The sequence below is a fragment of the Lingula anatina genome, chromosome 1 (assembly GCF_051362555.1).
Source record: "Lingula anatina isolate TDL-2025a chromosome 1, LinAna3.0, whole genome shotgun sequence".
Classification (NCBI taxonomy): Eukaryota; Metazoa; Brachiopoda; class Lingulata; order Lingulida; family Lingulidae; genus Lingula; species Lingula anatina.
This window is the reverse complement of record NC_141767.1, coordinates 15,836,502-15,862,004: the sequence shown is the minus strand read 5'-3', so window position 1 is coordinate 15,862,004 and position 25,503 is coordinate 15,836,502. Positions and strand designations below refer to the sequence as shown.

The window sequence follows — 25,503 nt, the reverse complement described above, 5'->3', positions numbered from 1 at the left end:
TATTGAACTTGGGGTGCTGAGACAGGTAGCCTGAATTAAGAGGTCGCAATTAAGTCACGCTGAACTAATTTTGAAAACCCCTTTTTCAAACTCCAATGTTTTTGCAACGTTTTCAGCATAACACATTATATGGATAGAATATCTATAACTGTATGGTGAAAGGGATAATAAATCTTCGTTTTGGCCAAAAAATTAATTTCCCTGGAGTAAACAACAATTTTCCCATACTTACCAATGGTTAATGAATCCATTTTTACATTCTAAGTTAGTCCCTGTTATTTTTTCTATAAAGTTTGTTTTTTTTGTTATAATCTCTTAAGAAATTATTACAGAGTATAGCCATCACTTGGTTTAAAGACAAGCTCAGATATCAGAATAATAGCTATAACTGCCGTTTTTTTGTGGTAAAACAGAATATATTATATTTCTATGAGTTGTTCACAATGTTTTTATTGTGAAATATAGAACTCATACAAAGAGTTATTATCCCGTTAAATACAGACTTGACATTTGATATGAAATAGTTTTTCCAAAACATTTTTCATCAGTTTTTTCCTATTTTGCTTACTGATAGATGAAAATAAAGATTAAAATCGTATTTTAATAACTTTAATTTATCTCTTTGATGCCATTGTGACATCAGTTCATAAACTGAGTTCGCCAGTGAAGCAAACAAAAATACATTTCCTATTCTATGTCATAAAACAACCATTAAAGAGTTATTCGCCCCACAAAGGACCCTCATGTCAGTGGCTAGTCACAGCAATAGTCGTTGTTAAGCCTGACCTCTCCTGGTTGCTACCAGGGCTCTCAATCGGCAAGGCATTCCTTCCTAGGTTTTTAGAGTTCAATCTGGAATAACATTCCAGGCATCGTCAAAACTTGTCTAATTCAGTCCAGTTTAGTTACATGGAATCAGAGTTTTTAGAAAAAGAGCGCATTTTTACCTAGGCATACCCTCCAAACCGAAATATTCCATATTATATGTCAAGTTTGTATGTTATTTCGTATGAGCATAGTCATACGCGAACGAACACTAAACAAGGACTGTACAGTTACTGCGATCGATGATCCAATTTGTTCGTTGTCCCAACCCGAACTTTTGTTATGATATAACCGATAAAATCGGCAACCTTTGTTGCATATGATTTGTTTTACGTGCCTTTTTATAATAACGCATAGATTATCCAGCATCAATACCAACTCGTTGTTTATACATTCAACGGGAGTCTTTGTATTTTTTGCTTAACCTTCGCTATTTATTTATCCGCATTTTCAAAGTCGATAAATAATTGATTGACTTTAAGGTAACGGATTTTTCATTCTTGCCCGAATACATCATGGCGCGAAGATGGAACTCTCGTCTTTTTCTTCTGACAGTCTTTTTAGCTGTGTTGGTACTCACGGTGTTAGGCTATAAGGAAGCTTGTATAGCGAACAGTCCTCGGTCATCATACGTTAACATCGTTCCAGTGACCGAAGCGGGTAAGCTTTAGCACTGCGATTATTTAAAACATAAAATTATATATATATTGAATAAGATAACATCTCTGTATTTACTAGTGTATTTGTAATCGTTGTCAACAAAATTTTGCTTCTGCAGAACTAGTCCAAAATCTTCAAAAATATTTGAAGTACAAGATCTTAAATCCCAAAAGATTGTAGTAATGAATAGAACTAATGCCGTATGAGTATTTAAAAGGTCCAAATGTCCAAAGCATTTACATCTGAATCTTTTACAACGTATGGGTTGTAAAAAAAGGGGGAAATCGCGTAGGAAAATTATTCGCTTAATCAATTATGGTGTATTTGTAATTGTTAGACGTTGATCTTCCAAGGGGCGGGGGAAACAATGCAATATTCCATGGTATGTTTTCCTTCCTTTTTTCGCAATGATTTGCCTTCTCCAAATTCAAATGATGGTTCATCTTTTGATTAAACAATATTCGCTCAGGTGAACATTAAACTTTTCAAAGAAATTAAAATTTTCTTCACCCTTTCTCATTATCGCACCTAGCCTACAATGCGTCCTTCGGGGTTGGTACCGTGCAAGCCAAAAACCCAGGCCACTGTGGTTTGTTTTGTCTTCAGAATCGTGTCTGCGTCACTGCGTTATTTAACAGAAAATCTGGGGACTGCAACTTGATGTTGGAAACGCTGCACGATATGTTGTTTAGGGAAAGTTCTGTTATGTCAGCCGCAAACGCCACTGACTGGTTCCTGGTCAATATGAGGAACACGGGAGTAAGTATAAATTTGAATTCTTTATCAAAATTTTTATTTGCCCCTTGACGTACGTGCACCTCCGTATCTTGGGTGGAAATCCATGATTTTTGTTTCATCGTAATTATTTTATAAGCTGCATTTTACACCCATTATTTTCTAATATACATTCCTGGCGTTTCAAACTTACACGTATCTTTAAATGAAGCATGAAAATAAAAGTATTTTTGTGTAATTTTAATAAGCGTAGAGTCATGCATTCAACAAGGGAGGCCGGCGTGCTTGTACGTTCGCCCGCCGTATGTGATTCTCTACCAGAGCCCATACTAGCTGTTACATGTATAAAATTTTCATTGATTTCACCATCCGTATCCCTTTTTACCTAAAGGTAAACTAGGTCTTCTGGCGTTGTTTTTGCATGTTCGATTTAGAACTTGATGATTTAGAGAATTGTGTCTTTTTTTTTTTTACATTTTGTTATTCGTTTATTATTTTTCTTCGAATATGTTACATTAATCTTGAAAAGGTCAAGATTGTGCCATTGACTGGGCCTTTGAAAGCACATCTGTTCATTATATGAAGCATGTGAAGGATAGAAGCCTTGTGCTCTTTGTTTACCTACGCACTTCATATAGGCCTGCTTTTCCTACTCTCTTCGAGGGCTTGTTACGAGGGCGTCCTTCGTCTAATTAAGTACCTGCTGGAAGGGACTCTGGTGATAGGGAGTTTTTCTGTTCTATATATTTAGACCCTCCTTGGTGTTTTTATGTAATCATAAATCATTGTCTGCATCAGGACTTTTCTCCTTGTGTCTGAAGAGTTACATGTAGCTAAATGGTCACATTATTTTATGAAATTGTCCTTTTTTGATAAGATAGAACTTTTTTGTACCTTAAAAATATAACAATTATAAATAATAAATGTAATATCTCTACGCCACATGAAAAATTGACATTTGTATGTATCAGTATAGGCCTATGTGCAGGGAAATTATTTCAGACATGAATTTTTTTATCGTAGCAGCATAATGAATACAACTGTGTTTGAGTAGGAATCAAGGCGCATTACTGTGATAGCCCACAATTTGAAAAAGTCCGGTAACATGTTTATTACTATTCTGAAAGAAAATTATACGCTGCTGAGTCTTACTGTTTTACAGTAAAGTACTATCAGTAGGGTTTGGGGCACAGAACTAGAAATCTAACAGATATAAGTAGCGATTTTACAGTCTTATGAAGAGAAGCACTATCATTCAAACAAATAAATCTCCAGGTGAGAAGTACTAGTACCCATTCATTCATTGATCTTGGCGTGTCGGGCCACTACTGGCGGGTGGTCATTTCATTTCCTGGTGCCAATAGTCTTCCCAAATACTTGTATTCCTCGACTTCCTCCAGTAGTTCTCCATCGATTGATATTCCATCCCTCTTTTGTCGTACTACTCCACAACAAATGCATAATATATACATTAATATAGAGTGTATTCTCATTTGATTTGCATTGATTTGTAGCATTGCAAGTGATACTTTTTTTTTGCTGCAAGAATCGATTTTCTTCGTGTTAATTGCTAGAAACCCAAAACACATAATACACAACAAAAGTTTAAATGGTTTAGACGAACTTCTTACAATACAAAAAGTGCAACCTTCCCTTTGAACTGGCGGATTTAGCATTTTGCCTGGGAGCACAAGGATAAAAAGGCAAGGCGAATGAGAGATCATGACATTTTTCCAACAAAATATAGCACTTAGAGATGGAAAAAAGCACTTGCTTTGTCTACTGCCGCTCGTTTTAGTGGTTTGTTTGGAGAGAGAGGGAGGAAGTAACATCTTTGGCTAAGGCGGAAGCATATTCCCGCTGCCCCCCTCCCCGATCTGCAATCGTTTTTACTCGAACAAACTTAGCTTCCATTAGGGAGTTGTCTATAAATACAAACAATAAACGCATAACATAAGGCACATTGATCTGCACGATATTGATCAAACGGATAAGCTTTTAAAATGATTTTGTCGCAAGTGACAGACCTATATGCACATTTTTTTGTATCTTTTTGGGTGTCAATTTTATAAGAATATCATAGCTGATATTGTTAAGCACGTATTCCTCTCTTAGTTTCTGAGGAACCCCGTTTCCCTCCAGAATAAAAAAGGTAAAACAGGACAACGAGCGAAACAGGGAAAAATAAGCAAAATTCCCATTATTGCGCCTTTTATATCATACATAACATTGTCTTCATCTTTAGGAGCATAGTTTTATCCCTACACCCCCACTCCCCTTGCCAATTCCTGAAACCGCCATTAGGCCTACAATAATACTTTTTTTTAGTTTTATCAACAATCATTGAAATGTGTCAATAATGGATTTGATTAACATATATTTGAGAGTCACGGAGCTTTGTGCAATTTGCGTTTGGTTTTTTTTATCTACTCTATTTTCAATTACTTCTACGACATCTTTCGAAAAACCGTTATGTACATCTATTAACCTCCAGACAAAGATACCTATTGTACTGCAAATATCGATTGAAAGTAAGCGCACCCTATTTGTTTCGAAAACCATCGACTATGCATACATGTATCAATAAACTTTTTGTAGTGCCAACAACACAAAATTTTGGCCGAGCTGCTTTCTTATATTCCATAGTCATTTCATAAAAAAATTAAAATAATGATAATAGCAATGGACTATCGGGTGATAGAATCAGGGTATACCGAAGGTAGAAAAGATTAATAGAAACAGTAACATGTAAACACATGCTGCAATGTTTTTTTTTTCCCTTTTTTAATAACATTTTTTAATAATTAAACACATATATTCACAACATGTGATCTTGTACCCCTTCCCCCTATTACTTCATGTATATCCCATTCAATACTTTAGGTCCTATGCAGAGATCTTCCGTTAAATCTTGGAGCAAAATATGGCTTTTTATTTATTAATGAATTAATTAAATTGCAATAGCCTGTTTTTAAGTCGAGTGGGTTTTTATTATTATTTTTTAATTATTATTTTACCTTGCCATCGTGTATTAGCGGGAATAAATACCATAGACCCACCGGGTAGGCCCTTATCTAAACCTAAGACAATCTTGACTTCCATGCATGAAAGGAGTTAAGGTTCATTCTCATCATTCCCATGAAAACTATCTCGGTCTACGTAGATCAATCCAACTCCTCAGGGAATCTCGCTGAATGCATTTAGTTTAACAGATTTACACGCCTCCTCCTGGCGTTGAGTAGATTACAGAAAAGCTTGTGATTATACAAATACGTTGGAAAAAAGAGAAGGCGTGTGAGACCGATAGTTTAAAATGTAAATGAATCTTTAGTCATTAACAGAGGAACTGCTTGTGGGTGAAGACGTGCGAACTTAAAAAAAAAAAAAAAGATTTTATCATACTCTGTGAAAAAAGTTTTTGTGTATAATTTGGATTACAAGTGAGGAAATGTCATTTCCACCGTTTCACAGTTATAACAATTGACAGTCTAGTCCGACGACCATTCAGTCAAAATGATTTTGATGGCGCATGCCCGTTTGTTATGTGTGTGAAAAATATACTTTTTTTATTCCGTGCACATTTAAGAGCATAAACAATTTCGTTCACACTTTATTCATTCCGGGATGTTACTTAAATTATTGTACACTGACAATATTAGCGATTTTAACGACTTTTAACGACATTCGATAGGGGACCATTCCAGCCCGATGGCATTGTACAGTACTTATACGCATGTATGTTGTCCCTTGCCTTGTTTACGGGTAGAATTTCAAACAATTAATAATGTTCACCTTGCAGTTCTTATCCACATACCAGTCCCTGGCAGATGTGCGTTCATCTGACTTAAAATTGGCTTACATTGTCAATCTATGGTCGTGAAACATAAATCAACCTGAATCTTATCATCCTGTTAGATGAGTTCACCTGACCTAAATATTTTTACGTCTTGCCTTTGACAAAAACTGAAACATTTAATTTTACAATTGAATGCTTCATATATATATATATATATATATATATATATATATATATATATATATATATATATATATATATATATATATATTCCTTTCTGTGCTTACAGTACTTAGAAAAAATAAAATATGAGCATATTATGCTGTTTACTTTCGAAAAATTCAAATGACAACAATTCCTAGCCTCACAAAGAACATAATCCGTAAAGTCATTTTAATTTTTTGCTATGTCGGTGGGTGGAAGCAACCCAATCGTTTGAAAATCAAGTTGATAAAAAAGCGACTTTAGTCTTATTTACTGTCTTATATACATTCTTTTGGGTAATACCGGTAGATAAATCTTCAGTGCTCAGTGACTAAATTAATGAACATTTCCACACGTTATCTTGCGGGTGCATCATAATTGCGATTTTGGGGTAAAAACTGAAAAAACAATTTCTCATATTTCTCTTTTACCTGAGCACCCACGCTCACTGTTTTATCGCCGATTTAATGACACCATGCATTTAGTACTCCAATACCCTGCCTTTCTTAAAGGTCTTAGTTCAGATTAAATATCGTTGATAAAGCAAGACAATGCCTTTGTTTAATGAAAATCTGTAATTTAGGGGCTCATAACTCATATCAATAAAAAAACATTTAAACTAGACTGACGGCAAGGAATTGAATTTGTGGTCTATACATGTGCAATCGTGGTCAACTCAGCCAATTTTCGTGATAAAATCTTCTTCAGGGATGAACTTACGCCCCATACCGATGTTATCTCACCTCAAGGTAGAAAGGTGTTAAACTGACGACTAAAGCTTTGACGACGAGAAATATAAACGCCGATATTTTTATTTTCGAGCTTTTTTATTGTTTTAAATCAGCACTAAGACAGATGCATTACTGAATAATTAGATGCAGGAAAAAAACCTCATTTTCTGATGATAATAAAGGGTTACAATACCCTTAAAATGACCGGTCAGCCTAACTCCTTTCGAGCAGAATCAGAATCAGAATCAGAAGTTTATTGACTATCGCCCTACATCCGGGCATGATCAAATACAAATACAAGAAGTAATCCGCAGAGTGATTACCATATACAGTTTGATATACATTATATAATGTCTAGACTAAAGCAGGGAAAGTACATGTACTACTCAATAAAGATCAATATAGGGATAATTAAAAAAAAAATGATTCAACTAGATTAGGCTACACTAAACCTTATATTAAACTAACTATTATTTAGGGGGATATGAAAACTGCATCATCAGTTAATCTAGGTTTTATTCAGCATGGATGCAATTTTCATATCCCTAGCTTTAAAACAATCATAAAGAAAATTAGTTGTGCATTTTGCAATATCAAAATCATTACATTGCAGTACGGTAATAAAAAGGTCACTGATGGACTCAGGGGCCGCACTGCCCAGTATATCTTTAACATTGTTAAGGAATATGGCTCTTAGTGGAGCATAAGAGGGGCATATCATCATAAAATGGAACTCATCCTCAACTGACCCCATGTTGCACACCGTGCATAGCCTTTTCTCTATGGGTATTTTAGGATTCATGTGTCTCCCCTTTTCAATTGCCAAATTGTGGGCACTTATCCTGAATTTGCAAAGGAATGTAGATTTGGGTTTGTGGATTAACTGTGTGTATATTTCTCTTTTAAAATCTTTTTTGAAGGTACTGTAGGTACGTAATTTTTTACCCTCCGTGTTCAGGGATGCTAGGTGAGATTTGAAGGCCGAACTATAAGAGATTTGGATAAGCGGTTTTATTATGGAAGAGAGTGCGGTCATGGATATTTTAAAAGGGTCCTCCCAAATGTCAGGGCGTCCAATGAGCGCCAGTGTATTTTTAATGCCGGTTGACCAGGTTGAGGTGTTAAGTCTGTTTAAATTTTCATTTTCGTGAAGTGCATGAGTAACTAAGGAGGTGGTGTCATGGTGCTTTTTATATTGGAGGCTGTGCCAGTATTTGAGGGCCAGTGTGTAGGCAGTGGTCAGTATTGGGAAGCTGCCACATTATTGTATTATCAGTATTGGGAGCAACATTTGACGTCATAATTTCCGGCATTAAACACAAGCGGCATATCCGGAAACGCTTTCCGTAAAGAAGAATTCACGTCTTCTTTTTCTGTTTTCACTGTGTTTTATCTCCCAGGATGAGTCCCCAAAGCAACCTGTGGATTCCGAACCCTGTGACAGTGACAGGTGCTCCACCGGGAAGTGCCGGGCGACGTGTGATGGGCAGGAGGCACACTGCGTTGGTAATTGGCACAACACATGGCTTTAAACATGCATTGATCGGTCAAATATAATGGTTTTACTTGATCGTTATATATGAAATATACATTTTTCATTATTTAAGTTGGGTACATGATGTGAAAGTCAACCGGTAGGGGGAATTAGAAAAAAAAAAAGAAAGAAATCGATATACTGGTAATCTGCATGGTGTATTCATTACATGTAATTGCAAGTAATATGAGATACCACATCGATCATGTTTTTCTCGTTCATTTTTAAAATACAGTTGACAAAACTGGGGTGAAATTGTGTACATGGATAATTGTATTTTGTCTGACCGGCGGAAGTTGAAGAGAGACCTCGTAGAAGTACAGTGAGGTTTCTCTTTAGCTGCTTCTAGATCAGAAAGAAGTTGGTCTGCCATCCTGTTAGTTTAAATAAATTGAATAAATTGGTGATTTTGTAAACCCATAGACTGATAGGAGTGGGTCATTTAATTGATAGATTTTGCACTTGTAACAGTAAACTAAAATGACATACTTTAAATTCCAGGCGATAATTCCCAATGTCCAGAGCATCCAGTTGATAACTTGCGCTACTATCATTTGGGTGTTCTTAACCTCAACTATGATTCACCAGGGAAGGGAATTGTGGCGGTATGGGCAATTATATATGTTTTTTAAATATTTATATAAATGCACAAATTTACCAAATGTACTGAATTACTTAGACATGTATGCCATTTTATCGATATTAATTATGTGTCTTACATTAGCACCTGAGTTTTGCATTTATGATATATTATCATTTAAACATGTACCTGTTCATGTACATATACAAGTAATCTTATGTATGCGTATTTACCCCTGACCCTGTAACCCCCACCCAAACCTTCATGCACCACTTTTGGATTTCACTTCAACTTTATATCTTAATTGTCACACATTTCAATTTTCAAAAGTTGGTTTGAATGACTTCAATGTACATGTACAGACCCTTGTATGCATATATAGTTCTTATCCTATCAGTAAACTGTTGGTAGCAGTCCCAGCTGATACTTGGCTACAATTTTCATTCTGTAGTAGTGTAGACTATACCTTTCTGTTTTTTAAACAACTTTTTCCATTCGAAACTATTTTTAGTTTTACCTATGAGATGTTTTCATAATTATATAGAATATAAGCTACACCAAGAAGCACTCCTTTACTGCCCTGAGAGTGCAATGGTCTGGAAGCTTACGTGGCCCTTACAATATTGCAGGAGGTTGTGTAAGGTAAGCAACTTGCCTATTTTATAACATACTGGGGTTATACCAAGATCTGAGATAACATCTGAATTTCTATATTAATGTCCAGATTATGTGTGCAATTCCTTGAAGTCATACACATATTTTATTCATCTTGATATATAAATTTGTTAAATGATTAAATAGTTAAGCAAAGAAATTCAGCTAAAATCAAGCAAATTTATTGTCATTTACCCTCAGTCGTTTGCTATTTAAAAATTATTTGCCTCACTTCAGTCAGCAAAAAGAAAATAATCCTGGTATGGCACATACACCTTCACTTAAGTTCAGAGTCAATCACTTTATAATGTAATAGTTGATACCTGGTACTTAAAAGTTAAACAACATAGAATATGATAATAACAACATGCTCCATGGGGTAGGCTGTTGAGTACATGTATAATGTACTATCATATCAGCTGTCTGTATGTCTCTGATATGTTATGACATTGCTTCTTGATAATTCTTCCAGATGGTACTTCAAGTTCAACAATATGGAATGTGGTAATCCAGACACTATTGAGTACATGCACCATGACAACGCTGCCACTGATTTGCATAGACGAGGACACAGTGTGTATTATTTAAGATATTTCATTAAGAAAGAAAAAAAAGGCACATAAAGTTCTAAAATTGTGATTTTGGTGAAAACAAGGTAGATATTCTTAAACCTTCTTAAGGTGTATAGATGTACCAGTAAGTAATTGCTTACTGGGGTAAAGTCATAAATACATCATTGAAAATCTTAATTATTGGAATAAACTGAATTAAAATTAGCACTGACATTTAAAGTGAAATTATCATTAACTAAGTACAGCTATCAGTAACTAAGTATACAGGTAAGTTGAAATTTTTTGGTTATGTTTTCAGTGGATGGCATGTGTGAGGGAATCCCTGAAGGTGTTGTAAACATCCAAATGCACCAGGGGAATTGTTTTGGCTTTCCCCTTTCCACTGGCTATATAGGACACCATGACGAGTCTTTTATCATGGTGCAGGAAGTGGACACCAGATACAGCTCAGCTTGTGAGTAACTGAAATCTCAATTTCAACTTTTTAAAGTTAAAACCCATGTTCAGTATTGTAACCAAGTTTTCATTAAAAGTGCCTTGTTTCAGTTATTAAAGTGACTGATATGAGCAGTCTCTCTTTTCACAAAACGCAGTACAGTGTACATATACATATATGAGTGACTATTGTTTAATACATCACTCTAGATCTTTATATAGGAAAAAAATCCAGGAAATTGTAACAATTTTTGCATATTTTTGCATCCCTTTTTTATACTACTTATACATGTAGATTGTCATTTTGGATTTTGGTTTTTGATAGTGTGTATACCTTAGTAATAAAAATGAAAATATTTCTAGAAAAATTAAATTTTTGGTACATATATATAAAGGCCTAACACAATCATGTGCACCTTTAAACCTTAGTGCTGCTGTGTTATCTGTACTTATTTTACAACACCTGACAGAGTCTCAGGGACCCTTGAGGGTATGTTCATTGTTTGCTCATTTCCATTATTGATTAAATTGATGGTGAGTAAGGTTAAGTCCACACTTTTTTATTTCAGCGCGTACCTTTGACCTCCCAAATCAATCTCCAAAATTCACCACCCTGTATTTCCCAGGATCCAGTGCATCTCATTATGCTACAATAGCTGTCACTCTCCCGGACTTGAATGAGGTCACAGTATGCTATTGGCAGAAAATGTCCAGCTATGCACAGACAGCTATGGCAACTTTCTCCTATGCCAGTAGTGCAGTATTTAATGCATTCACGATATGGATTCAATCATCTGGCACTATTCTTCTGTCTGTGTTAAACACAGATTCTGAGGTCAATTGGAACTCACTGACTGACAACATGTGGCACCAGGTATAATAATGTATACAGATTGAAGTGAATGGGTCTTATGATTTGTAAGAATCATTTATTATGGAAATATTTTAGGATATTAAGCTAAAAAATGTGAGACTATATCTTACATGTATCACGATATATATTTATTATGTTTACAAACTTAATTTTTTTCATTTGCTTATAACACAAGATGATAAGGACATGTTATACTCCAGAAAAATGGTAACCACTAGTTTTAAAAGGTTTTTTGAAAGAGGTGGACTTTTTACCCCTTTAGTTGACCCAACTTGAAAAATTGAACAGAACCTAGGTCAAATTGTGATTCAGATTAGTTAACTTCATCTTTTCTGGACAAAAGGGAGGTTCGTTTCCACCCCCCCTCCTCTACAGTCCTGCTCAGTCTATTTTTACCTGTGTCTCCAGGTGTGTGGCATGTGGCGTAGCAGTGATGGTTACTGGGCGGTCTATGTGGACAGTAGAGAAGCTGGAAGTGGGACTGGACTTCAAACTGGACAGACAATTGCTGGAGGGGGGATGATTATACTGGGGCAGGACCAGGACAGCTTAGGTACAGCTGATTTGGTTTAAAAAGGGAGAGAATAGAGAGGGGGGGGGCAGGGAGGGGGGACAGATGCAATAGCCGCCAGACAGGGAAAATGCCAAGATACTATAGTAAATAATGGGTTCTAGAAATTTAAACTGAATGCATGGCTGATTCTTACTGTGTATCCCATTAGTCAAAGTAAGTATAACTGCATTTATTGCCAAGAACAGTGTACCAGTACAAGCAGTAGTTTAGAATGTTTGCATTTTTTTTTCAAGGAGGAGGTTTTGCTGCAACCCAGTCTTTCACGGGGTACATGACACGTATCAATATCTGGGATGTTGTTCTACAACCACATGGAATGGGCCAGTGTTACAGTAGCACCTATGGAAATGTCTTTGCATTTGATGGAGCAAATGACATTTTTCTTGCTGGAAGTGTATCTACATCAGCTGATCAGGACATCTGTCTTGGTAATTGAGATACAGATAAACAGAATATTATTTTTCAGATATTTTAACATGTAAAAGTAAGATTTCATGAAGCAATAACTTTGATGTTTCAAGATTTTCTTTTGTATTAGATCTTTAAGATTTGTTTTTTTTATGTTAGCACTAATATTTTTTCAATTTTTTACTTTCACTCAGAAAGTTACAAAAGGTTGCATAAATCCATCAAATAGCTTCGAAGTTATTGCTTATTAGAGATTAATTATACATTTTTAAAATTAAATTCAGACTACTACTAGTATGATATATAGCTCTTATATTTTATGCAAAAATGTATATCAATGGACATGTTTTTCTTTTTTTTTTTAATAGATCAGATGATTCCAACTTGGGGAGGAAACTCTGGAGGAGCAGCCTGTTTTTGGCCATTTACATACAAAGGTAGAAGCCTATGCCTGCTTTTATTTAACTTAAAGAACCGACATGTTGCATAGTAATATTCGTTAAATGAACTTAACTTTCTTAATAAAATATGGTTTTATATCTTCACATTTTGATAATTCTTTTTCATTTGTCAAACAAAATATATTTTTTTCACTACGGGTGATATTATTTTTGACCTGACTATCGAGTCAAGTGAAATTTGAAATATTTACAGACAAATGAACTAAAGATACAGATGGCAAGCTATATGTTCCTTTTTTTAAATTGGATATAAACATTTAAAGCAACCGTAAAAAGTGTCTCTAAAATCAGTACAAGTGGAAGGAGTCCATTTGTTTTACTATTACCTCTGTTATAGGTCAGCCTCAGAATTTGTGCCAAGTGGATGAGGAAGGCAGGAGCAGACCTTGGTGTGGAACAACTGCTGACTATGACACTGATGGACTCTGGGGCTACTGTACAGGTATGAGTATCATAAGTTCTGTTCTTGAAGGACGCATTTGTTACTATGAATATTTCTCTTATTTAATTAAAACATAAGGCCTGGGTATGTAGTCATCTCTTTTGCTTATTTTGCATGACAAAGAATACTACTTTCTTTTAATCTCAAATATTTATAGAGCATTTTTACTTTTCAGTTGCTGGACATGGCAAGGGGCATAATACAGATGTTATTTACACCTATGGTGGTAGTGCTAATGGACAAATTTGCCAGTTCCCTTTCGTATATGGGTATGATCTTTTAATTTTATTTTTTTTAAAGAAGAACTAATCTGTTTTCATTTCCAAGTGAACGGATACAATACAATAACAATACAAAAAAGTTTATTTGGTATTGGAAAAAATGAAAGTACTGTACAAACATTAGCTGATTAGCTATTCACCAACAGAATTAATTAAATAATGATACATTGTTCGCTACTACTATTTTTAACTACTTCTAGTGATTGAAATTGCAACAGTAAAAAAGGCCTAGCAGTTGGCATAGTAAGATACATGGTTACAGCTTGTAATTTAAGTTAACATTAAGATGTCATCATAATCAGTGGTCTATTTAGATTTATTTACTGGTGCCTTTTATTTCAGGGGTATAACTTACACAGCCTGTACTGCACATGGTAATAGCTATGCACATCCCTGGTGCTATGCAGCAGATGGAACTTGGGGATATTGCATAAGTGAGTCATATTCTTCAAAAACCACACACATATAATAAGTTCAGCTATTAAATCCATTGTTACTTGCTCAGAAAATATGCAATTTAGAAAATGCGGTGGGTTGATGTAAGGAACATGTATACCATAGACTGTAAAATCTAGGAACTCGCTCTACAGTATTGAATTAACCCCAGTATGCATATTTTGAAATTTTTTGAAGAAAAAAAAAAACTTAAAATAATTTTAAGTTTATGCTTTAGTTTCATACAGGAAGGTGCTGAAAGGTTCTATTTCATCATTACTACATTAGCTGTCAATTCATTTCAGCTGAATATTAAATGTCACAATCAGTTATCTGCTTAAAAAGAGGTATTGTTTAACATGTAGCCAAATAGGATTTAACTTACATGTATCAAAGACACAGTGACAATGCTAATATGTTGATTTTTTGGTGTACAGTTTCTTATAATTTCAGAATGTTTTAAAATCTGCCAAAACCATACATTTTTTATGTCTCCTCATTTACACAATCGAAAACATAAATAAAGGACCAACTCAAGTATGATTATTGCATGGGATGAGTTTCAAGCCATTTGCATTAGTCAGGAAACAGCATCTGGTATTACCTTGTTATCTGCTTAATCAGGAAACAGCATCTGGGATTCACTGCATTAAGCTCCTAGAAAAAAGTTCTGTCGTAACAGAGAGATCTTCAAATTCATTCCAGCTGAATGTCAACAAAACTATTCACAATTAATCATGTCTGCTTACTTCACTGCTTCACTGCATCAAGCTCCTAGAAAAATTTCCATCATAACAAAAGTCTGCGGCATTGAAGCTGATGCTGCATCACTTTCAGTCAGATTTTTGCAGCACTGAATCCAGGTGGTCAATATTGTACCTGTATTTGTAGGGCAAATAAAACTTGTGGAATCCTAATTGAAATCAAATTATACTGGTTATTTCAATGACTATGAAATTTTGCCATTTAGAAGGAAAATATTATTTGTAGAATGACTTTATGGAAAGGATGTAAAACAGAATTTACTACACTTTTGTATTAATATGTTTTTATAGATAATTTAGCCCAGTGTAGATATATGCCATTTTAGAATGAAATGATTTTCTGTAGAAAAACCAAAGATGTGGGGGATAGGAAATATTCATGTATGTATAATTTTTCTACACCTTTGTATTGATTTGTTCTAGTTCAGAACAGAAGTCTGTTCAGCTGTGCAGTTGTATTTTGGTGATATCGTTCTCTGTAATGCCTGCTTCTGTTTCATAGCTTCTGAACCCATGTATGCCTTGAGGACAGGCTCAGACTGTGGGGGCAATGATATCATCTCTTTTTCCTTGAACAATTACCAAGAGTGTCTGGATGCCTGTAGCCTTCGTCCAGACTGTTTGGCCATAGCATACAGACCGAGTGACCATTATTGTTGGCTTAAATACAAGTCTTGCGTCAGCCCATCCTCCAGTAGTGACCGCTGGATGCTGGAAAAGTTTATCAGAGGTAACTTCTTAAAGACATTAAAGTGTTTATTTTTTTATATAGCATTATTATGTTAATATAATTGTTATTAATATTATGAACATATTATAATGTCAAATATTTGCATGTCAAATGAGAGAGACAAAGTTTGCTATCTTTATGGCAGAAACCCATTTAGCATTTTGAACCCATTTTGAAGGTGGGGCTTGTATTCAAAGACCCCAAGGCAAAAAGTTGTTGGATGCATTGGGTATGAATATAGATCCTTCATGCTAACACTCCAACATGTTTTCCTTCTGAATTTAACACTTGATGGATTCAAAATTTTATCCAAAGAGAAGAGTGTGCTGTCAAAACATAAGGATTGCTTCTTATGCTTTCCCCTATGCCCCTTCTCCTTTGGCTTACAAGAGTATTTTTCTATTTCAGATCCAATCAGGAAGACATTTGGTGGGAATTCTGAGGGGATGGCATGTGTCCTGCCATTCGTCTATCAGGACACTGTGTACCATTCTTGTATCACTGTGAACCATAACCAGCCATGGTGTGCCACCACAACCAATTATGATTTAGATGGAAGATGGGGAAATTGCCTAGGTGAGGAAATACAAGTCAGACTGTTCAAAATAATGATGTTAACAATGATTTGCAAGCATCCAGTGCAAGTTTTTTTTATGAAACTGCAAGGTGAAACATTATCTATGCAGCAGGCCCATGAAACGATTTTGAGCATGCACTTTTGTTTTATTATTTGAAAGTAGTGTGATTGATTTCAAATAAACTAGACATGCTTTCTGTTGAGTGTGTCTGTAAGTACTATAAAAATAAACTATAAAATACAAATTATAGTTTTATTTTATATAATTTAGAATTTTTGCCTATATCGCGAAAGGCTTGAAGTCAACATTAAAACCAAATGTTGAATATTGGACTAATAATATTTCTGTCTCTTACAGACCTCTCATGTGACAAAATATTTATAATGTCTATACAAATCAAACATGTTCAGTTTAGATAGTTTCCATTTTCTACTCAGTGCTGACATCCTCCTATGGAGAGTGGAAAGAGGCTGACTGTAGTGGTAATGATATTGGCACTGTACATTATCGTTTGGTTTCTGGAGTGGACGAGTGTGAAAGTCAATGCCGACTCACAGGAGAATGCAGGCTTGCTATGTATCAAGCTTACTCAAACAACTGTTGGAGTAAGTACATTGCATTCCTCAGGGCGCTAGTCAGCAATTTCATCAAGGTAGTCTTTTTCTGAACAACCGGAACAATTTATCTCTTTACCATTCAGGCCTAATGAAGCTGCTAGGGGGTAATTCATTGTCATTTAATTATTAGCTTCAGTAGGCATGACAGACATGTAAGCTGTTTGAGTTGATTGCGCTTTAGCGAGAATCCCCTCAGAGATAGATAGATCCACAGTTAGTACTATAGTGTCTGTAAATTGTCCCTTACACTTGTCAGATATGTATAGATATGTATAGATATCACAGTATTTTTTTTAATTAATGTGTTTTTAACATAAGAATAAATTTAGCTTTAAAATATCTAGGCATATATCATAAATTTTTTTCAAGCAATGAACTATCTAAATACAATGCAAAAGTGAAAGTTAGACATTTATATTATACTATAGGGAAAAAATTTTCCTGTCCATCTGGAAGTGGCTGGACATATGTGAAGCACTCAGAGCTAGTTAGAACAGGAAAGTATTATCTGCGAAGATATGGCTCCTGTGCAGGGGGAGACATTTCAAATGCAGCTGTATCATCTACCTATGAGGAATGCATTTGGACCTGTAATGCGATGAAAGATTGCAAGTCCTTCTACTACGACAAATCCAACTCCATGTGCTATCCAAAGAACATTCAGTGTGCCATCATAGATACCAGCTGCGGCACTAACTGCTATGTGGACACCAAAATATATCCAGGTAAAAAATGTGCATGGTTTTGAATCATATGGTGTGATTGAAATTTATATTGGTAGGTTACACAGTGTATTTTTCAGGTTAGGTCAATATATTTCTCACCCTAGGTTTATAGAGGACATTGAAAACTCACTTCAAGCTGTCTTCTAGGTATGAGACATGCAGATAACATGTAGTTGAGAGGCAAGTTTCTGGTACCCTCTGAAACTGAGGTTGACTGTTCCATGACAGATGTACATGTACTTTGGTGCTGTGGTTTGCTGGATTGTGCAAGAATTTTTATCCTATTTTCCTAAATATCCAAAGATTCTCTTCTCCACATGTTAAAATTCTAGTGAGAAGGAGGGAGCATGAAGACATAAGGATATACTAGTATTTACATTGAAAACAAGGGGGACTAGCATACTCTTTAACAAACACTAGAATTCTCAGAAGCCACAAATATCAGGCCCGTAGCCAGCAATTTCAAAGGGGGGTTCTTTTTCTGAAAAGGTGGACCTTTTACCATATAATCCCCATGTACCTAGGTCAAATTTTACTTAGAGTGGACCTTTCTCCAGCAAAAAGGGGGGTTTTTGGAACCCCCCGAACCTCCCTGGCTACGGGCCTGAATATTGTCTGACAGAACTTCATATTTTCCTTATCCTTGATATGGACTGTCATAAATTTCATCGCCAATCTGACTAGCAGACTGTTACATTTTGTTCAGTGTCAGTTTTTAAGAATACTCTCTATTTCAGGGAAAGATTTCCATCGCTATGAGAGCATTCCACCACGGACAGTCTGGCAATGGCGTAGTTTGAGCACAAGCAAGTATGCCATTTTGTCCAACCATGCAACTCCAGACTTGACTGAATTCACTGCATGTTACTGGGGAAGGAGTGATTACTACGACAGTTCAAGTAGGTGGCACAGAATCTTCTAGTATTGATAACATATAAGCATTAACTCTCACTGCCATGATGTTAAGTTATAGCTATAATAATATATATATTCAAAGTAAGCTTGTAGTTTATAAGTTATAATTTGCTGCATAAGGATCCAATTTGACAGGCACCATCACATACCGATTGTTGCATTTCGTAATTAAGGGATTAGCATGAGGGATTAGCTATCAAATCATTACTCCTCATTATGTCCATAGGTCACATAATACACCATCTGCTGCCTGAGGCAAATAAGAAAATGTCATACACAGGGATGTCGAGCTCATAAATATATAAGACCAAAATTAAGAACTATTACATCTTGAAAGGCATCCATACAATGGAGACTGAATACTTTAAAAAACTAACTTTTGGTGTGTCTAAATGACTCTATTTTTAAATATCCTCCTTTAGTACCAAATGTTTTATTTCATCTTAACACTTTTAGTAAAGATTTTTTATAACCCTGTTTAATTTAGTGAATTTAACAGTCCATACTACTGTACAATCAAACTATATAAATTGCATATAAGCATTATTATAATTATTATTATTATTATTATTGTTCAAAAAATAAATAATGCCAAATTGGATCCTAGGGGCTCTGACGGCCAGTTTCTAAGACTAAAATCCATCAACATGAAAGTATGAAATTGTCCTATATATGGGGATCCTTCTGTTACATGGTGGTGATCATTTACATGATTTGTTGAAAAAGATCATATACTGAATTTTGAAAAAAGAATTTCACATTTTTTCAGCCTGGTTGTCAACTGTCTCATATGCCAACTCCCAAACAGACAATGGCATTTTAATAATGTACAGGGCAGCTTCAGCAGGGATTAGACTCCACATAAATAGCCCTTATACTGGTAGGTATTAATTTAAGCTAGTGTATATTGTAAGTTATCTTCTGATACATTTTATTTTTCTGCTTAGAAAACAGATGCAGATACCAATCAAGATTGACAGTACCAAAAATATTTTGTAATTTTCAAATCGAGAATAAATCTTAATTTGTGATCAAAATACATTTTTTTAAAATATTGCCCCCAGACCACTTAATTGTGGCTGTAAACTAGGCACCCTAAGTGTTAAACTAGAATAAATAATAAATGGCGTGACAGGCTGTCAGTTAATGCATGATGTTGAAGCACATCAAATCAAGTTTTAAAAAACTTGTCTTGTCAGCAAAAATTAATCCCCTTTTACTCCATTCCAGTAGCATTAGATGCATATGTGCAGTTTTTATTCATGGTACTTAATTACTATTACAGCACATATAACAAGCATACTGGAAAAACTTTTTTATCATTATTATAACTAGTTAAATTATAGATTATGTTACCATTTTTATGTTATTTTTATGTTAATTCTTTTCACATTATAGATATTGATACTATGACCAATGATAACAACTGGCACCATATCTGTCTGACCTGGAAGAGTGCAAATGGTGAATGGGCTCTCTACTCTGATGGACTGCTGCTTAAAACTTCCACGGGCCTGGCTTCTGGAACAACAATTGCAGGTATAAAAAAACAAAAATCCATAGTATCTCTCACCAAGCCTTTTATGCTGTCATAACCATTTCTCTTCATACACTGTCAATAATGTTGTGATTGGTTTTCAGGGAACTCTTCTAAACTAATTTATCCAATTAATAATTATGATGAAATCTCTCTGGTCTTCTCTAACACAATGGGTTGGTGAATAGATGATGTGTGGGATGGTGATTATTATTGCGTAAGTGAGGGTAGAGAATACCTCCCCCCCGCCCCTTTATCGCCAGTCACCAAGAGTTAAAACAGCTCTATCACCAATAATGAAGATATATTCAGGTCAATCACCAATCACCAAAATTCCTGAATCACGTTTCACGCAGAATATTGGGCTCGAATAATGCATCACACTCGAAAAAAAAGGCCAATCACGTGGAACGCAAAAGGTATTCCCTACCCTTGTAAGTGTGTTGTTGATAACCAAAATAGAGAAAGGCTGTAGGTATATGAGTAAAATGTAATTCAGTCTAGCTGTAGCCCAGCAAGTGTGTCTGCAGTTTCACTGGGCAAACCATATTTCCACGTGCATTGTATTTACCAGGGTACCTTTATGTTGTCATTCTGAAGGATTTGGTGGATGGTTGAAATGGAGATTGAAAAATAGTTATAAAATATATAATTTTTAGTCTGATTTTACTAGTCTTGTTGATTACATATATATTCAAACCTTCTTTCCTTGGGATAACCGTGGTACTTGAGCATCCACATTTTGAAGTTGTTTTTGGTCTGTGTGCTGGGCAGTTTTACTGAGACTCCCTGCGTTAAGTTTGGTATTGAAAACTTTTGCGTCCAGTATTTTTTCCAAACTAACTACATGTAACTCTGTGTATTAGGAGGTGGAACCTGGATCTTAGGTCAAGATCAGGATTGTGTGGGTGGATGTTTTTCTACATCACAAGCATATGTTGGGTATCTGACTGGAGTCAATGTATGGGATAAAGTACTAGATATTACTGCCATGGGACAGACATGTCAGTCTGAACTGAAGGGGAATGTCCTATCATGGCAAGAAATTCTGGACACAGCAGTGCAACATAATATCCTGTCCCACAAGGAAGATATTTGTGGAGGTAATTAAATATTAGTACCAGTATGAGTGGCAAATTAAGTTTTCTTTTACTGGACTAAACATTTTATTTATTTGTTAACCATTTCATGCATTAATTTGTTACTAATATATTCTAAAAATGTTGAAATGCAAATTTGCATTTAAAGAAATAATGCATGGTACCATAATATGTCAAAATCCTTTTACAGAAATGGTGGCAATTTTCTGTTTTGTCTTGGTAGAGATCTAGACATGTTTTTGATACATACAGAGTTTTTTTTTCTCAAATTTTGTAATTTAAAGATAATACTGTTTTTTTTTCAGAGTTGGCTCTCCCCAGTCCGTGTGGGGCACATTCAGTGATTAATGTCCAGCAGCACACAGTGCACAACCTGAACAAAGGAGACAATACAGGAGATGTGGAACTGATGGTAGTTATGATAATGAAGTTTTCATCATACATGTACCCTCTCCCCCCTCCACCCCCACCCCTCCCTAAAAAATAGAAAAGAAACCGTATTATGAGTAAAATGAGATATTACCAAACAACTTTTCCAGCCCTGTAAGGCTCTGTTCTCACAACTTTTAGATCGATCTATCACCGCGGGGAGTCTCACTAGATTACTGTCAGATAATCCCCCTTAAGTGTCCGTCCCCGCCTACTACAAGCTTTAAGGGGTATTTAACTTTCGTGTCCGCCCGGCTGACAGCTATTTAGCGTGAACCCCCAGGGAGTTAGGTCGATCCAATGTAGGTCGATCTAATCTATGAGAATGGGGTGTAAGAATTAACAGCTTTTATACACAGACAAAGTACTATGTTATCCAACAGTTCACGTGATTGTGAGAGTAATTTCTTCAGTAACAGTTGCAAAACCAGTACAATATTTTGAGTGCACAATCCATCATTCCTTACCTTATGTTTGGCAATATTTCTAATGGTTTGTCATTATTTCTTTAGTTTATTGACTACGTTAAACGTGAGGAAGACACGGCAGTACGAGTGAAGTGGGAAGGTACAATGTGGTTGAAGGGAGATACTAGTAAAAGATGGTATGTCCTCTTTCTTATAAATCCAAGGAGAAATGATGCATTTTATAGTTTGACACCATTAGTTTAAGCTGGATAAAGTAGATACAAAGTAACTTTACAGTACTACAATGGGACATATATCCAAAGCAAAAAGGTTATGGATGTCTTAGGTATAGATATCATGTACGTGATCTGGATTCAGTTGAAATTATTATCACTTTTTCAAACTTGAAATACTGCATGTATCCTAAAATTCCATCAACATCATTAAAGAAAATATTAAAACAAACCAACATGGATGAAAACTGCTTGTGTGACCACCTCCATTGAAAAAGGTAAAATATACAAAATTGAAATGATATAAATTTTAACTACTGGGATTAAGCTTAATTTCTATTGTATTGACAATTTGGTTTGGCTTGTATTTGCCAGGTATGTGACATTTTCTACCAAGGAGTGTTTCAAGACTCCAATAGAGGGGGTTGTGGGCAAGTTTTCTGGATCTGGGGTAGAAGGCAACACTAGAACAGGACTTGGTAAGATCATAAACAGGGTTTTTAAACACTTAATTTTACAGAAGTTCTAGGTTCAAATTTTTTATTGTGAGCTGTAGATTGGGGAATGGGTAATTTTACTCTTAACAGTATAAGAACAAAAACTACAAAATGGATGCATAGATCGTAATTTTTTGAGCAGTTACAAAGAAATGAACTAATTGTTGGAATTATAGAAAAACTGTTTTACCCGAACGAGCAATGGGGGCTTAAATTTTATTGGAATAAGTAGGAAAGTTACGTAGCTTTTCTATATTCCCTTAGAATTGTGCAGTTCATTAGCCCTTTTTTTCATTTTTTTTCAGTGGAAGGTATTTGTGAAGGAATCCCAGCAGGCAAAGTCCGCATCCGTCTGTTGATTGGTGAAAGTCGCAGCAGTGTGAATGAGGTGGAAACTGGAGAGGCAAACACAGGATGGTTGGCGGTTTCCAGGTTTATGGTGGAAGAAATACGTATGGGACATGATATTGATGCTTGTAAGTCTAAATGTTTGCTGAATATTTTTAATTCCCACTGTCAAAAAAGTAAAACTAAGTCATATTGAGGATGTATGTGAAAAATATGTGTGGATTTTATTTCCCTTTTTCATATTCCAAGTAAGTTTCTGCCTATACATTTTCTGTCTTATAATGTTACATATTTATTTTTAAGTCGAAGGCTCAGATGGTGTCATGTACCAAGTGCCTGTATTTAATATCCAGCAGTTTTACTGGGACATACAAGCTGATACAACTGATAATGGACTCTTAAAGGTACATGTGCAAAATTTACTGAACATGCAGGAATCTTTATCTTTTAAGTGCTTCTCCATAGAGACGAAATTGATTTTACTTTGTTATCTGAATACAAAAATGCTTTTGTAACTGAAAGGATGCAAGGGGTTTTACTTGTGAAATGATCGCCACAGCTTGTTAAAGCCTTGTTATAAGTTTGAGGTAAATGATTCTCAGTCTAGTCTTATTTGACATGGTAATGTTTTGATAATTGATTGTTTTATGGGCAAAATGTATTTGAAAATAAACATGATAACATTTTATTATAGAGCGCAACTTATAAGAAAAAGTCCTCGCTGAGTACCCTTCATGTCAAGCTGATAGGTGACTTTGACACACCTGGAGGTCTTTGTGCCAAGTTCTATTTCAAGTTTAATGGTCAAGAGTGTACCAACCCAGCTAGTATTTTTGTGAGAACATATACAAACCCCTTGATGAGTGATCTCAGAACTTTTCCAAGTAAGTGAAATAAATAGGAAATTCCTGGTGCAGTGCACTAAACGGGTACATTTTAAAAAGTTTGATACAGTGAAGTATTGTTGCAAAATTGTGTCCAATATTTATTAACATAATTATATGAATTATTTCAAATTTGATGCATTTCCATTTCAGTTGAAGGCATCTGTAAGGGTTTACAGTCAGGTGACATTGTTATCGACTTGTATGCAACCAACTCATGTGCAGATGTTGGTTTTTCTGGAGGCCCAGATATTACATCTGGTTCCCGTAGCAACACACGTTTGATCGTGGAGGAGCTCCACCTGTCAGAATGACGATTTCCAATATTGTAAGAAAAACATTTCAAGCAAGGATTTAAACAACCGACAGAAAGTGAAATGTCTAGGCTGTATTGATAAACATGTGATAGAACCAATTTTGAATTATGTATATTTCATCAGTCCAAGCCTAGTTTCATAAATCTACTCAAAATAGTTAGGGAGAAACTTTCTGACCAGGTACTGGTAACTTTCTAAAGAAAGCTAACTCATAGCCTTCTGAGAGCGTTTTCAAATATTTCAACTACAGATATTTTTTTTTGGATTGGCCATGTTATACCTGTACGCAGATGATGTTGAAGTAATTCAGTTTGGCAGTGACCATTTATTCATAATTACGTTTTTAGGAAAGACACTTGTGGCACATTGGACATGACAAGCAGATTGCTGTCTGTGCTCCACTAAAATTAGAAGTGCTGTTACAACTTTTTAATGTTATTATTTTTCACTTTCAAAAATCATTGTCAGAATTTTTACTGTTAGTTGTTTCTTTATTTACGGTCAGGTTACAGTTAAGTTAGTTGTTTTAACAAGCATTAATAAGCATTACATACATCTGTCGCACTCTATTGTTTTAAAGCTAAAATATATGACAGGAGATTTTAATTTTGGAGTTGGGGAAAAATATCCAGATAAATGCATATATTTGGTTTTGCTTGTAATGGATTTTATTGTTTATATTTGAAGACTCTGCTGTTTGAACAAAACTTTTTGTGTCACTTTTACTTTGATTGATAAAAGTATATACACAAATTTCTTCAAATGCAGTTGACATTACATTTAACTTCCCATATATATTAATGGAAAAAATTCTGTTTATTCTTAAATGCAAATCAATAATGAAAATTGCTCTTAATTGACACAATCCCTTGTCCATTAAACTGTATTAACATTGAGATCAAAATTATATTTTCCAAGCTTTGACATTAGCCTGGATCATGTTTTACATTCCTTGTTATATTTCAACCTTTTGCTCTGTTAATTGACAAATTTGGTCACAGTATCTTAACACTGTTTATATAATCAATATCAATTTCTGCAATCAGTTTGTAAATTATAAAATCAAATCGTCATTTTTACCTAGTAATGTTTTAACACAGTTATGTGATGACACTATATACATTTTACCAACTACCTGGAAATAATATTGATTCTGCCTTTGCGATATTTGAATACATCCTGATTCTGTCTTTGAACTACTGTAGTTCTATAAACACAACC

General features: G+C 35.1%; 1 protein-coding gene across 1 annotated transcript; it reads left to right on the top strand.

Moving 5' to 3' along the window:
* The first annotated feature begins 1,318 nt into the window (after nucleotides 1-1,318).
* On the top strand, nucleotides 1,319-25,478 carry LOC106166018 (uncharacterized). The gene is made up of 29 exons (XM_087001085.1): nucleotides 1,319-1,485; nucleotides 2,018-2,244; nucleotides 8,352-8,457; nucleotides 8,987-9,090; nucleotides 9,610-9,707; nucleotides 10,192-10,292; nucleotides 10,590-10,745; nucleotides 11,296-11,600; nucleotides 12,009-12,153; nucleotides 12,408-12,602; nucleotides 12,951-13,019; nucleotides 13,381-13,485; nucleotides 13,661-13,754; nucleotides 14,109-14,200; nucleotides 15,468-15,695; nucleotides 16,104-16,271; nucleotides 16,711-16,878; nucleotides 17,319-17,615; nucleotides 18,353-18,514; nucleotides 19,300-19,410; nucleotides 19,929-20,069; nucleotides 20,934-21,170; nucleotides 21,473-21,579; nucleotides 22,109-22,200; nucleotides 22,612-22,715; nucleotides 23,039-23,209; nucleotides 23,385-23,485; nucleotides 23,776-23,965; nucleotides 24,119-25,478. Exons 1-29 carry the CDS (start codon nucleotides 1,341-1,343, stop codon nucleotides 24,277-24,279), a joined length of 4,380 nt encoding a protein of 1,459 aa, XP_086857211.1. The 5' UTR covers nucleotides 1,319-1,340; the 3' UTR covers nucleotides 24,280-25,478.
* The last annotated feature ends 25 nt before the right edge of the window (nucleotides 25,479-25,503 follow it).